Source organism: Lithobates pipiens, unplaced genomic scaffold (genome assembly GCF_037356315.1).
Source record: "Lithobates pipiens isolate NorthernLeopardFrog02 unplaced genomic scaffold, aLitPip1_a1.2 Scaffold_16, whole genome shotgun sequence".
NCBI lineage: Eukaryota > Metazoa > Chordata > Amphibia > Anura > Ranidae > Lithobates > Lithobates pipiens.
The window spans coordinates 223161356-223177862 of NW_027507748.1; the positions used below are offsets into that span (position 1 = coordinate 223161356).

A 16507-nucleotide genomic window follows, 5' to 3' on the forward strand; every position below is an offset into this window, starting at 1 on the left:
ACTGCTACATTTAGGGCAGGCAGGGTCAGGGAGAAGTTCCATCTTGAACAATTTAAGAGGAGTAGAATGTACTCTCAACAAGATGTACAGTTAGAAAAGGCACAAAGATATTTAGGGAACTTATCATGCACCGCCTCCAATGCCATCTCCCATTGCGCGCTGTTCGATTCCCCCAGATCAGCCACTGTTCCATTGCCTTGCAGGGATACACTTCCAAATAGATGGAGAGTAATGATGTGTAACAGCTAGCTATAACACCTTTATGTACATTACTATATTGCAACATACCAAAACTGGGGGTTGGAGAAAGAGAAAAGTCTACCGATTTGTTTTGGGTCGCAACTGCATGGTGCAGTTGTGTATAGTAGAAGTGCATAGACTGCGGTATATGATATATAGTTTCAGTTTGTAAAGAAGAAAATGATAGCAATTTCCCCGCCTTAAAGATAGGTTTTACATTTAGTGTGTTGTTTTCATCCAAAAGACTTGTACAATGAAAAGGAACAATGCAGATAAACCATGGTGTAGCAATGAGTGTGTAGTGTTAGGACATCCCTAAATGTATATCATACATGCTACATGAATGGTCACGTCACTCGCCTAGGCAAATGACGTGCATAATGTGAGCTGTGCCTCCTGGGGTATGCATGTCTCATATATCCCAGGAGGCATAGCCTTTTATTCATAAAGAAGGAGGGGGGCGTGTATTGCATCCCATCATCGGGAGGGGATGATGTCAAAAGAAAAATGGCAACGTTGAACCTAGTGGTGGCAGAAGACAAGAGGATCTCAGTGGGACAACACTGCATCATCTGGATAGGTGAGTATCTGAACTGTGCACAACTGACCACCCAGTAAGTGGGGGAAAAAGGGGGGAGGGTGAAGATCCACTTCAATAATAGATTTGTGGATCCAAACTTGATCCCAGTGTGTCTCTGGCATAAAGAAGATTTTATGTATATTCAAATGTATGTGTCCAACTTTATATTACTGAGTAGAGCCTAGCTGGGCCTAATTCATATGAGTAAAAAGTTAGCATATATCAGTTGCTGTCTTTGCAGTTTCATATTTCCAAAAATGGGCTTCATAGACATTGTAAAATCACCATCTAATAGTGTTGATATTGGTAGAATTTGGTGATCCTTGGAATGTCTATAAAGTACCTTCAGTGTTTAGCAGACAGCTCTAACCAAGGCTTCTGGACAACTTCCATAAGAAAATACTTGGGCTGTTTTTTTTTGCTAAGAGCATAGACGTTGACACTGACATAGCTGAGTGTGTACATTCAAAATTGAATGACAATTTATAAGTCTTGGGTCACAATTCACAAGGGGTGTACTAAAGTGTATGCCGGTGGAGAGCCATGTTTACTCGCACAGGGATGAAAAAGTTTTACCTTCTTTTTCGTGCAAGCAGTCCTATTGATGTCAGTTGGGCTGCAGAAGCTGCATGGACACAGACACTGCTCCCAATGTGACATTAGTGCAGGTGCAGGTGCACAGCCCTGAAAGTAGACAATGTGCGTTTAGCGTCATGCACCTGCATGAATGTCATATGGGAGTGCTTGCACAGAGATTTTCAAAACACCTCAGAATACTTGTGTGGGTAAGGATGCCCCCCCCCCCCCCCCCCCCCATGGACATAAGCTTTCAACCACAGGTTGCAGGAAAGAAATTTCCTTGATTCCCCCATGAACACAGACAGTGTTGATGCGGGAACCCCTCCTGCTGTGCCATTGTCTTCTCCCAGCGGGGAGAGTGGGTGAAGCTATCTCCAGAAGAAAGTGATTATTGCTAGCATTTATAGCAGCCACTAGCAATAATCTCAGGTAAAACCCAACATGTTAGTTGTACCCAAGTTGATTGATCCATTAACTTAGTATATTCAGCCTGCCTCTGCATGGTCTTGTGTATATGGCCTGCCTAAATCTGAGTTTTGTACTACCTCCTGATCTTCCTGATTTCATAATCGGGGCAGATGTAATCCTACGGCCTCATTCCCATGAGGCGGATCCGCTTCCACGGAGTCCGCCTCTGTCAGCTGGCTCCGCGGTAGATCTCTCCATTGATCTCCGCTGAGCCAGCGGATGACAGGTCCCGCTCTGCTCACTGAGCGGGGAGGGGCTTGTTGAGCGCTGCTGGTTTCTACGGAGTGATCGGATGAAAATGGACAGCATGTTCGTTTTCATCAGATCTCACCCGATCCGATCTGGCAGCGACGGATTCAGACGTAGGGCCATCCGTCTGCTTTTGGCGGATCGGATTACAGCGGACATGTCACCGCTGACATCCGGTGCTCTATAGACCAGCATGGAGCACCCGTTCAGGCGGACCTGAACGGTCGGACAGTGTGAAAGGGGCCTAAAAATATATTTTGAAGATAAGTCAGCTCAGAGCAGTACAAATGGCAAACCAAAATCTTGTTGTGGTGTGCCGTATTTTGTCACATTGAGATCTGAAAGCTTGTAAGCCACAGCGTAAATTGTATTACATACAGTGGTAAGGGACCCACAGAAATTAGGCCAGTAAAACTGGCGCAAAACATAACCAATTGATTCTTACACTTGATTTCTACTGAGATGATTGAAGAATCGGAACAAATACCGGTTTTCTTGACTAACCATATTGATTTAGCCCATAAATTCTAGTTACTCGTTTCCCTTTCCAGTAAACAAATTCAATAAAAAAATATTTACTGAAATGTTACTTACCATTTGTGTGTTGGAACATCATGCTTTCATGGCTGGATTAGTTAAAGAGGTTTGTCTAAAAAGATAATCCATTAATTAGAAGATTAACTGTAGATTGTTAGTGACCTGAATCCAAGGACCTTTTCCTAGCGTACTTGCTTTGCTTCTATGATTTCTTGGTTGCTGCTAATGTTTCAATGATGTATATCAGATTAGTGTTTTTTATTCGAAAATTGTCTTATCAGCTGCCATTTGTAAAGGTAAAAAATGTTAAAAAGATTTGATGTCTCAAAATTAAATGGGAGTCTTTGAAACAATAATGTGTTTATTTTTCAAAAAAAGCTGTTCACCAGTGCCGTTTTCCATCTGCCTACATAAATATGTGTATATATATATATATATATATATATATATATATATATATATATATATATATATATATATATATATTAAAGTATATGTCAAGGCAAAACTTTCTTTTTTTTTCAATTTTGGATTGCTTTATTTTACCTTATAACTTCGTTGTCTTCAAATTGGACTTTGATTTTTCATAATGAGGTTCCCTTTAGCTTAGTAACTTAGCCTAACCACTGTGAGCAAAAGCAGGAAGCTCACCCTCTGTAGGAAAAAGGGACAAGACATAATCTTTTACTCCTGCAGGGATCTTTAAAGCGGAACTTCAGTCATTTTTTCATCTTTCTATCTATTTAAATCTTCTGCCCTTGTTGTTTTAACTTTGTATAATAAAATATTTTTGTTCTGCCAGTAAATACCTTATACAGACATAAGACATGCAGACATCATGCACAGCCTTCGCTCTCACTCTCGTGAGAGTTTGCCAGGAAGGGAGGGGGGAAGAGTCATAAGAGGGCCAATCAGAGCTGCAAAGCTGGAAGTGTGTCTGTGTAAATCCAGGAAGTGAACAGGCAGCAGCTTCAGCTGCCCACAGTTAAAATGGCTGCAGCCATACTCAGTGGAGGGAGATTTCTGCAGCATATTTGGCAAGTACATAATCACAGTATATATAGAAAATAATATGCAAAGTGGTTGGAGGGAAGCTTAAGAATAGCAAAGATGTTTTTATTACAAATTATGTGAGCAAACTGCAGGTCTTCTTTACACTCCAAGAGGAAAACGCATCTATACTTACTCTATTCCTCACATTCCACAGCAGCCAGAACTTTCTTTAGTTGTGAGCAGGTCCTCACCATCTTCGTGTACAATGCAGGACTGCTGGTCCCTTAACTGTAAATGATGGCTTCAGGAAACATGCTACCAACAGCGCAGGGAAGAGAAATGGCATTTGGGGACTGGTCATATGGTGCAGAGGAGGCCTATGGGCATGAGCAATAAGGTAAGTATAACTGCTTATTCCTCTAATCTAGACAAAACAAGCATTCAATCCTTGCAGTGTGGGGAGGGGGAGGGGGGGACACTGGAAGGGTAATTTTTTTTACTTAACTCCGAGTTCGGCCTTAATCGGGCCACAGATGGATCGAAATTTGACTGGTTCAGCGAGGATGGGCTGAATTTAAGTTCATCTATGGCCTTTCCTGTTTAGGAAGATTTGACCTAGTGATCAACTCTCGAACCGGACTGTTGGAAAATTTGTGTTCGATCAGTTGCAGTGCTGATCAGTGTATTATGACAGCAGAGGAGTCCCGCTGTCAGAATACAATAGCGCAGTGGGGAAGATTCCCTCATCCACCTCGAAAGTGTGATACACTCTGTGTGTATGTGTATCAGATTTACCAAAACCATGTAGTAGAAGGGCCTGCCTGATTGCATACACGTTGAAATTCCTAAGATTTGACCTCATATTATATGGTTTTGGTAAATCTGAAGGAAAAAATCGTCAGAAAATCTGATAGTGTGTATGGGGCTTTAAGGTTTTTCACCTTAATAAATTCTATGCATTAAGGTGTAAAACCATCTGTGCTGCAGATCCCCCCAGACCCCCTCTTTTTCTTACCTGAACCTGATCTGATCCAGCGATGTGCACGAGCGCAGTTCCAGCCACTTTTACTCTCTTCATTGGACAGATTAATAGCGACAGGAGCCATTGGCTCCCGCTGCTGTCAATCAAAAGCTGTGACACAGGAGTGGAGGGTGGGGTAGAGTCCTGCTGTCTCTGTCAATGGATGCAGCAGGGTGACACGGGAGTGAGCCCACGTGACACCTGATGAAGAGGAGGAGCCTGGAACATGGCCGGGGGGACGCCAGAAGAAGAGGATCGTGGTTGCTCTGTACAAAAAGATTGCGCAGAGCAGGTAAGTATAGGCATGTTTGTTATTTTTAATAAAAAAAAAAAAATTAAGCTTGACAACCACTTAAAGTGGTTGTAAACCCTTACAAACCACTTTGACCTACAGGTAAGCCTAGATTAAGGCTTACCTGTAGGTCCAAGAAATATCTCTTAAACCTCTATGGTTTAGGAGATATTTACTAAAAGACAGGCACTGCTATCTACGGCACAGGCTCCGTAGACAGCGACGCAGGTGCATTATCGGCGTTAGCAGCGTGCCACTGCTAATGGCGATATGCCGTTAGTGGCGGCTCCCGTGCGCTGTGAGTGGCCGGAGCAGCGATACCCAGAAGAAGATGGACGCTCCGTGCTACAGAGGACAGCAGTGACATCGCTGGCTCCTGTGTCAGGTAAGTGACACATAATGGGCTACTATGCGATGCATAGTAGCCCATTATGCTTTACCTTTGCAGGGAGACAAAGAAGAAGTAAACTCATCAGGGTTTACTTCCTCTTTAACCACTTGCTTACTGGGCACTTAAACCCCCCTCAGTCCCAGACCAATTTTCAGCTTTCAGCGCTGATGCACTTTGAATGACAATTGCGCGGGCATACAACACTGTACCCAAATGAAATTTTTATCATTTTCTTCCCACAAATAGAGCTTTCTTTTGGTGGTATTTAGTTACAGCTCGGAGTTTTATTTTTTGCTAAACAAACAAAAAAAGATGCAAAAAAAAATCATGTTTTAATAGTTTGTTATAAAATTTTGCAAACGGGTCATTTTTCTCCTTCATTGAATTGCGCTGATTAGGCGGCACTGATAGGCTGCATTGGTGGGCATTGATGGGCTGCATTGGTGGGCACTGATGGGCTGCATTGGTGGGCACTGATGGGCTGCATTGGTGGGCACTGATGGGCTGCATTGGTGGGCACTGATGGGCTGCATTGGTGGGCACTGATAGGCTGCATTGGTGGGCACTGATAGGCTGCACTGGTGGGCACTGATAGGCATAGTTAAGACGGCACTAATAGGCACAGATAAGGCGGCACTGATGGGCACAGATGGGCACAGATAAGATGGCACGGATGGGTGGCACGGATGGGTGGCACGGATGGGCACTGATAGGTACCACTGATAGATGGGACTGATGGGCACTGATAGGTGACACTGATAGGTGGCTCTGATAGGTGGCACTGTTGGGCACTGATGGGCGGCACTGGGGTGCAGCACCTTTGAGGCAGATTGTGGGCACTGTGGGTGGCACTGTGGGCACTATGGGCACTGCTGCGTGGCACTGACGGGGGGCACTTACTTTTATTCAGGATGGCACTTCAGCGGGCAGGTGGGCACTGGCAGGGGGCAGGTGGTGGCTTGTATTGCTGGCCGTGATCGGGACTGATGTCCCGATCACGGCCGCCGGTGATCGGCTTTTTTTTTTTCTCCTCGCGCTGTCAGTGCGAGGAGGAATAATAGCCGATTACCGTCTCCATTCTATCACATGATCAGCTGTCATTGGCTGACAGCTGATCACGTGATAAGGGGTCGGGATCGACCCCTTCCACGGATCGGTGATCAGGCGGGTCTCATGGACTCGCCGATCACAGAGCGCGCCGCGCGCGCCCCTCAGGGGGCGCGCAGGCCGCTCGTGCACGGGACGACGTCAATAGACGTAGTCCCGGAAAAGTAGGTCCGCGCTAATGCCGTCATTTGGCAATAGCACGGATCCCAAGTGGTTAAATAAGTTATATAAAAGGTATTCAAATGTTATATTTTATAGTGAGGAAAGCATTGTTCAGGGCATTAACCACTATGGCCCTGGAAGGATTTACCCCCTTCCTGACTTGTTTGCGATACGGCACTGCATCGCTTTGACAATTACACAGTTGTGGGACGTTGTACCCAAACAAAATTTAAGTTAATTTTTTTTTTTACACAAATTGAGCTTTCTTTTGGTTTTATTTGATTACCTCTGTGGTTTTTACTTTTTGCGCTATAAACAAAAAAAGAGCAACAATTTTGAAAAAAAAAGCAATATTTTTTACTTTTTGCTATAATAAATTTTCCAAAAAAATATAAAAAAAAAAAATGTCTTCCTCAGTTTAGGCCAATATGTATTCTTCTACATATTTTTGCAAAAATAAAATCGTAAATAAGCATAGATAGATTGGTATGCACGTCTACAAAATAGGGGATAGATTTATGGCATTTTTATTATAATTTTTTTTTCATTAGTAATGGTGACGATCTACAATTTTTATCGTGACTGCGACATTGCGGTGGACAGATCGGACACTTTTGACACTATTTTGGGACCATTGTCATTTATACAGCGATCAGTGCTATGAAAAACTGTGTAAATGTCACTGGCAGGGAAGGGGTTAAAAGCTAGGGGGCGATCAAGGGGTTAAGTGTGTTCCCTCAGTGTGTTCTAACTGGGGGGATGGGCTCACTGGAACATAACAGAGATCACTGGGAGCAGTAGATTCCTGTCATGTTGCTAGGCAGAACAGGGAAATGCCTTGTTTACATCTCCCCGTTCTGCCTGTCCATGCCATGATCGCGGGCCACCAGTGGACATCGAGTCTGTGGGACTTGCGGGCACGCTCCTGCGGTGGGTGCGAGCCTGCTACCCGCCGATGTCGGAGTGACGTACGGGTATGTCGTTTTGCACAACCATGCCACTTTGCCAATGTATATCGGCGCCAGCTGGTCGGCAAGTGGTTAAAGAGTAACAAGAGGTAAATATGATAAAAGATTTAGCTATACTACCCTCCCAATAGGGTACAAGAATAAGCTTGCACCAGGGTAATAATCCAACATGAACCATAAACTGTGTTTCTTTTCTTTGAAGTCTTAGAATTAGAAATAAGGTATAATATGAATAACACATGAGTCCAAAATGCCAAACCTTTCCGATAGCTTGTCTCTGAAATTCAAGTACAGAATGAGATAGAGTTGTAGGAGACTCGGATATGCTTCAGGAGAACTGAAAGTTGGGCTTTACATATGGCTGCAGCACTTTCTGAGTCATTGACCTGGAAGAGGCAGTCACATTAGGAAAGTCAGAGCTTCTAAGATCAAGGGTACTGATTAGCTGCTCTCTTCTCAGACTTTATTGTACACTTCACATTAAAATCATCATATAGTGGGGTAGAACATAACAGGGCAAGGTTAATGCGTTTCGTGCTCTGGCATCTCTTCGTTGCAACCTCTTGAGGCACACTGACAGGCTGTGGTATGCAAGTCATGCCCCGTATACATGGTCATAATTTCAGACAAAAAAAGTCAGACGGGAGCTTTTCATCGTATATTTTGACCGTGTGTATGCCCCATCTGACTTTTTAGGTTGAAAATTCTGCTGGACCTAGGAAGAGAACATGTATATTTTTCCGATGGAACAAATTCTATGCTGTTCCGACGTACCAAAAATGACACATGCTCTGAAGCAAGTACGAGACAGAAGCTACTGGCTATTGAACTTCCATTTTCTAGTCCCGTTGTATGTGTTGTACGTCACCACATTCTTGACGGTCGGACTTTGGTGTGACCGTGTGTATGCAAGACAGCTTGAGCAGAATTCCGTCAGAACTCCGTCGGAAAAACCTTCAGAGTTTATTCCGACGGGAAAACCGGTCGTGTGTACCGGGCATCAGAGTTCCTGTTCTGCAAAATTTGTTCTAGCTTTATGATTCAAATACTGAAGCCATCAAATGAATATCATAGGACAGCCAAGGATCTTCTTTGTTCAGTAGCAGGTCAGAAATGGCAAGCCCTGTGCATCCTCAGTTTCCTTTAAAGCTGCTCTGGTTGTTTCCAATATGATTGTAAAAGCCTGGTATTTGATAGCTCCTTATTCTGCTGCGCTCCATCTAGAGGATTAGCCTACAATGTTCTCCTAATCGCCACTTGATGCTGATTGAATTGAGATTTTGTTTTCAGCATATGGACAGTGTACAAACAGTTCACTAGCTGATAACATTTTGACTTTAGGTAATCTAATACCGTTCAGATAATTACAGGGTGTTAACCTAGTGCATCTTAATGGATATGTTCCTTTTTTTTTTTATACAAATAACTGAGCTGTAAATAAAAAGACTGCTACGCCCTTTTTGATTGTTCTGACCAACGGATCAAACCAGAGGCAAAATCATTGTTTCTGTGAAAAAATACTAAAGTCTCATTCCTTGATGAACAGTAGCTCCCTCTGTTCTACCCTTTATTTTCCTTGCTGTTATATATAATAATATATGGACAGCTTCATTTGCAGGACAGCTTGTTCTGTAGGAAAATAACAGACTTTACTGGCAGGATCACCAGATGAAAATAGAGGAAAGCCTAAAAAAGAAAACAAATGCAGCCCCCACTTCTAAGCCCTTGTACACACGGTCGGAGAATCCGTCGGAATACTCATCTTCATACTCCGATCATGTGTAGCGAATTTTGCCACGCATGCTCAGATCAAATTCCTACATCAAAGCTATTGGCTACTAGCCTGAATGTAGTCCCATCGTAATGAAATTACGTCATCACATTCTGAAAGATCGGATTAGTCCGACCGTGTGTATGCAACAGTTTCGGACAAGATCCGACGGAGAAAATCCGACGGATTTGGTTGTCGAAATCTCCGACCATGTGTACAGGAGCTAAGAATTGGTAAATTGGAATATCATAAATGTTTGCTTTTTGGGTCCAACCCATCAGTGGGAGAATTACCAACTTACATTGGTGTTCATTGGTAGAGGGACCTGATTACACTGGTGGCCTTTGCCAAGAATTCCCCCTTACAGGTAGCTAAAAAGTGGGGACCATTGGTGTCAGTGGTAGAAATGGAAGTGGAAGCAATACTTTTATGATCATAAGGACTCAAAATATCCATTAGATGAGTGTTCTCTTTTATGTATAAAGCATTTTTGTAATGATTCTCCTCTAAAAGTGTCAGGTCTGTGTGTCCTTTCTGGAGTTGAAGAAAGAAAAAGTGTGCAGGAGATTTCTTGCCATCCAACCAGCTTTGTTTTATCTGCAGATTGGTTTCAGGCAGTTCTATATATTATCGTTTAACCACTTTCCGACCGCCCCATAACACATTTACTGCTACAGGATGGCCGCTCTGCACAGAATTATGTATGTTAGAAGGCTGGCAATTGGCTAGCCTGTATTTGTAGGAGGAGTCGGGGCCTTATAATCCCCCCTCCTCCCCTACATACTCGTCGGCTAGCATTTCTGGGTTCAGGAGAGCAGTCAATGCATCATTCCTGGTTTTGGGTAACGGCGTCTTTGGCTGATCAGCGTGGACGAGCTGCTCCGATGTGTCTGGGGGCTTGTATGTGTTTCCTGGAGGCCGGGTCAGCGTGCTTAGCTCCGGTCTCACTCTCGGCTTTAATTCAGGATCACAGGTGACGGCTTTCCTGTGTACTGGCCGGTGGGCTTTACTTCAAGGAGGATGCTCCTCTCATCTCCTGCTCTCTCTTCAGCAGTGCGGTGATCAAGTGTCATTACGTGGGTGTGTAAAATTGCAGCGGTCTGGTTAAAGGTAGGTTCGGGACCGGGTGTCAGGAGGAGGGCGAGGAGGCATGCAGATGATCACCGTTCAGAGGATCACGGGCTCTGTGTCATGTCTGCTGCAACACGGTCTTAGGGTTTCTTTGCTACCTGTAACCCACGGGCAGGGTGTTCCACTGAGCCAGAACATGGGGTTGTACTGGGTTAAGTTGCCAGTCTTGCCTGCATCAGGGGCCGCAGGTCAGGAATCTCACTAGCTTACCATGGCGGGTGACTGAAACTAATGCGTACGCACGACCAGACTTTTTGACAGCAAAGGTCCAACGGAACGAGTTCATCGGACAATTCGATCTTGTGTGGGCTCCATCTGACCTTTGCTTGCCAAAAATCCGGCGGACTTTAGAAATAGAACATGTTTTAAATTTTTCCGCCGGACCGAGAAATCCCTTCATGTGTATGCTAGTCCGACGGACAAAAAACGACGCTAGGGCAGCTATTGGCTACTGGCTATGAACTTCCTTATTCTAGTTCAGTCGTACATCATCATGTTCGAATCCGTCGGACTTTGGTGTGATTGTGTGTGGCCAAGTCCATTCATTCGGAAAGTCCGTCGGAATGACCGCCGGACCTAATCCCTCGAAAAGTCCAGTGGTGAGTACGCGGCATTATAGTTCCACAGCCTGGTGGCCACGGTTTTTTAACACTCTTTTGGCTGTAATTTTAAGCACGTTTCAGCACCATGTCACATGTCATGGCCAGGGCAAGGTACGCACGACTTGGTTAGCCATCTCCCAGGTTGCTGAGTCTGTCAGTTCCACAGCTTGGTGGCCATGTTAGCCCTCTTGGGCTGCCACGGTCCTGTACATTTGGCACCATGTCACATTTCACAGACGGATCAGGGGACACACAGCTTGGTTCATCCTACCCCTTATAATATATATATATTTTTTAAACGATTGTTCACGACTTTTTACCTCAAGAGCACCTTTCATTCTCCCACCACAGAGCTCACGTTCACTCTGGTCAGGTGGTTTTCATATGGTCAGTATGTCGTTGCTTTTTTCAGCTTGTATTTTCCATCATTTGATTCAGTACATTCGTCATGGTGTTGTTTCTGGTGGATTCTACATTTTCATTCAGGAACGGCAAGGTGTGTTCTGTGTGTCTTTTCGTCCAGGGGTCATAGCTAGGGGCAATACATACCAGGATCTGTCACGTCTACAGATCCATGCAGGTTGAGGTTTCGTTTTTAACGATTGTAACATTTGCAATCTTCTCACCTGTACATCATACGTTATACGTTGCATGTTATGTACATTCCTATTCCTGCCTACCACGATCTGTAGGTATCAAGCCCTGAGTGTTTGTTTTTAATTGCCAGTGCCGCTAACATAGGGGGTCATGATCATTAGTGTGACTCACACGCTGTTTTTTTATTTTCTTTTAGCACCACTCACCATTTTAGTTTCTACGATTATCATTTTTCTTTTTCGGGTTAAGTTGTTGCCACTTGGGCACAGATTCAGTTTGGAGCAGCATTGACACCGAGCTGTTTTGTAGACATTTTGCTAGTCAAAAGTCTCTTCCACAGGACCTTCTGGACAGTTTGATAAACTGGGCAGACCCATTCATTTATTAGGCAAGGCTCAGCTGTGTAACAATTTTAACTACACGGTCTGCAATTACAACCAGTGCAGACTCCTCCATATTTGTGCCAATTGTTTCAGGGCACACCCCAAGTCCGCCTGTCCCATCAAGGCGTCCAGTTCCTCATGACTAAGCCAAGGTAATATCCCCAGGTTAGATTTCTGGTTGATTACACCACCCATCCCTGCTCTAAGGCAGTTTCTGGTTGAAGGCTTTTCTGAGGCCTTATCACCCTACCTTTACAGTCGGTTGAATGTGCCAGTTCATTATCTGCTGCCACCAATGCCCGGTTAGTAGATGATTTATTGTAGGATGAGTTAGCCAAGGGGTTTGTCATCGGGCCTTTTGTGTCTTCACCATTTAGCATGTGGAGGGTTAGCCCCATTGGTGTGGTCAGAGGTACATTTTTCTAATAAATTTAGTTTAATCTATAATCTGTCGGCTCCTCATTCATCACCCATACTTATGCTGGCCATACACTATACGAAAAATCAGGCAAACTCAATTTCGAAAAACGAAAATTCAGCCGCGAGCGCAAATGATGCTGCCATCATGTAATGACCGATAAATCGTTCAGTGGACATAAATAAATACATTTTATGTTAGTTTTTTTACATATACCTAGTGCAGACAGGTCGGACGGGAAACACATTAACCTTTCAATTTATCGTTCGTTCGGCAGAAAATTTTCAAACTTGTCCTTCGTTTTTTCGTCTCAAAAACGTCCAATCGATTATCGATTTTGTGCCCATTAACTAATGGCCGAATTTCGGACGATTTTCGTATAGTAATGTATGGCCAGCATTAGTTTAAATTCCCTCATTCCTTCAGAGGAATTTTCGTTGCAATATTTGTCTGTAGATTTAGCCGTCCAGCATATTTTACATATGGGTAAGGGCACCCGCTGATTGTTAAGTACACAGGCACAATGGCAGTCTGCCTATGTAAACTAGGTAGATTGCTGTTCTGTCAGGAAATAAGACATGGATCCTGTGTTCTTGTAAAGCAGGAACATTGATCGATGCCTTCCACTTGCAAAAGCACCTCCCCCACTACACTGGATTACCAGCTTGGTACACATTTAACCGTTTGATTGCCCCTGATGTTAACCACTTCCCTGCCAGTGTCATTAGTGATAGTGAATATTTTTAGCACTGATCACTGTAATAATGTCACTGGTCCCCAAAAAAGGGTCAAAAGTGTCAGTTAGGTAACTGATTTGTCCGCCGCAATATTGCAGTCCCGCTAAAAGTTGCTGATTGCTGACGATTACTAGTAAAAAAAATGTTTTAAAAATCCATAAATATATCCCATAGTTTTTAGACACTATAATTTTTGCCCAAACTATTCACTATACGCTTTTTTTTTATACCAAAAATATATAGCAGAATATTGGTCTAAATTGATGATGAAATTAGATTTTTTTTAAATTATTTGATATGTTTTTTAGCAGAAAGCAAAAATATTGACCGCAGAGGTGATCAAATACCAATAAAAGAAAGCTCTATTTGTGGGGGAAAAGGAACGCCGATTTTTTGGGGTACAGTGACGCATGACCAGGCAATTATCAGTTAAAGTAACGCAGTGCCATATCGCAAAAAATGGCCTGGTCAGGAAGGGGGGATAAATCATCCGGAGGTGAAATGGTTAAACTAATATTGTGTTATATAGTTACATAGTAGAGTAGATGAGCTTGAAAAAAGACATGTCCGTCAAGTCCAACCTATTTATGTGATTATATGTCAGTATTAGCTTGTATATCCCTGTATGTTGTTGTCGTTCAGGTCGTATTGTGACACATTTTTATCTGTCTGAATTAGGAGCAATCTCTGGCAAAATCTAACTTGTGCAGGCAGTTTTTTAAATGACCTTGTAAAGCGACCACCTAAATTTGCCGTATAGGTCCCTCACCACTGCCATTTCTGGTTGCCGGGACATCAGTAATGCCAAAGTCGGGACATTTTTCAGTGGTCCCCTTGTATGACCTGCATGCTTTTGTCTTGATCCTGAAAGGAGCCCAGCACTGGAAAGCCAATAGAAAATGTCCATTTAATGCAGGCACCTAAAAAAGGACTCCACCTGTAAACAGAACAAGATAGTAGACTCAGTCCTGGATGTCACAATTTAGTTGAGTAAAGGTTTTTTGCCAGCGATCAGGTAAAGTGAAGGGCCTGCAAATCAGCATTAGAAAAAGTGAGATGCTCTATTTAGTTACTGTGTCGTCTTGATATCTTACACTTAACAGCTCAACCGCATGATTAATCTGATTATTGCACAAAGATATTTATATACAGTTTGACATGTTTTATATTTTAGGATCACATGATTCGTTCAGCTTTTGGGTCGATGAGAAATCTCCAGTTGGACCAGATCAGGCAGCGTCAATCAAGCGCTTAGCAAAAATCTCGCTGGTGAAAAAGCTGATGAAGAAATGGTCTGTTACACAGAATTTGACTTTTAAAGAACAGCTAGAGTCAGGTATTCGCTATTTTGATCTACGTGTGTCTTCTAAGCCAGAAGAGGGAAGAGAGATCTACTTTATACATGGCCTATATGGAATACGGGTATGGGATGGACTGACGGAAATAAACACTTTTCTGAACAATCACAGCAAAGAGATTGTATTGCTGGACTTCAATCACTTCTATGCCATGGAACACGAGCACCATTTGTATCTTGTCAATATGCTGCAAGAAGTGTTTGGAAGTAAACTCTGTACAGCTGAATGCGTTGAAAATATAACATTGCAGTACCTCTGGGAAAAAAATTACCAGGTATTTCATCAGAATCATTTTACTAAATTACTATGCACTTGTTGATTAACAGTAAGGGTGAGGGCACTCACTAAAGATGAAGCCACTCCTAGGACTTCTGCGCTCCAGCTCTTAGGTGCTCTCCCTTCCGGGGTCCTTTCCACCAACACTAAATTCAGCAATGTTCTGGAACCACACACCCACTTTCCAAGGTAAAAAATCAACTTTATTGTTTAACACAAGCAAAGTCCACCCAAGTTCCTCCTTCTAACATTTTGAATCCTGATAAAAAGATTATAGTAAAATATTGAATATATTTTATATGGAAAAGCATTTTTAAAAAAGGTAAAGAAATATGAGAATTTGTGAAACATTTGAAATGTCCTGCATACTACCGTATATACTCGAGTATAAGCCGAGATTTTCAGCCTCTTTTTTGAGGCTGAAAGTGCCCCCCTCGGCTTATACTCGAGTCATCGCTGTCTGCCCGCTCGATCAGCGTGTCGAGCAGACAGACAGCGGCCATTCTAGGATTCAAAAGCCGCGCCTCCGGCTCCGCCTTCGCCTGTGATAGGCGGAACACTGAATTTCCCAGCAGCCTGTGTTCCGCCTATCACGGACATCGTATCATCCTCGTACTACGGACGAGGATGATACGATGTACGTGATAGGCGGAACACAGGCTGCTGGGAAATTCAGTGTTCCGCCTATCACAGGCGAAGGCGGCGGCGCAGCTTTTGAATTTTACAATGGCCGCCGAGGCGCCGACGAAGAGGGCACGGGACGGAGGCAAGGCAAGGCACGGCACGGGACGGGACGGGACGGGACGGAGGCAAGGCACGGCGGCGAGGCACGGAGGCAAGGAGGCAAGGCACGGGACGGAGGCTCGGGACAAAGGCTCGGGACACAGGTAGGCTGGACACACACACACACACACACACACACACACACACACACACACACACACACACACACACACACGGATGGATACACACACACACAGGGATGGATGGATGGATGGATGGAGACACACACACACAGGGATGGATGGATGGATGGACACACACACACACAGGGATGGATGGACGGACACACAGGGATGGACGGACACACAGGGATGGACGGACACACAGGGATGGACGGACACACACACAGGGATGGACAGGCATGTCTTACCCTCGGCTTATACACGAGTCAATAAGTTTGCCAGTTTTTTTGGGGGTAAATTGGGGGCCTCGGCTTATATTCGGGTCGGCCTATACTCGAGTATATACGGTATTAATTTTGCAATGTAAATAGACTGCTTTTTTTTTTCATTTTTGTGTTTTTGTAATAAATATGTTAATTTTGACATGGTTATAATGGAATGTTTGGTAATAATTGGAATACAACGTATAGTTTTATTGGTATCAATGACAGGTTAATATAACTTTAAGCACTAAGTGATACTCAACATTGAGAGTGTATATATGGACTCGTTTACACTTGCGTGCCCTCTTAAGAGCGTTCCGCGGTGGATCACTCTTCAGAGAGTGTTTAACATAAGGTGAGAAGGCATTATGTTGCCTGCTCACTGCCTAATTTGACTCCTGAAAATCCGCACTACTTTGCCAGTTGTGGGGCAGTCGTGGCACAGCCCCATTCAGACAAATGCATTGTTTTCCGTGGGC

At 43.7% G+C, this 16507-nt stretch overlaps 1 protein-coding gene across 1 annotated transcript in view; it reads left to right on the plus strand.

Annotated features, from left to right (window-relative positions):
• The window catches only part of PLCXD2 (phosphatidylinositol specific phospholipase C X domain containing 2), a 52599-nt gene that overhangs the window by 14585 nt on the left and 21507 nt on the right, over positions 1 to 16507 (plus strand). The window contains exon 2 of the mRNA XM_077481118.1: positions 14401 to 14858. Coding sequence (XP_077337244.1) covers positions 14401 to 14858 — 458 coding nt within the window. The remainder of the gene's footprint in view (positions 1 to 14400; positions 14859 to 16507) is intronic.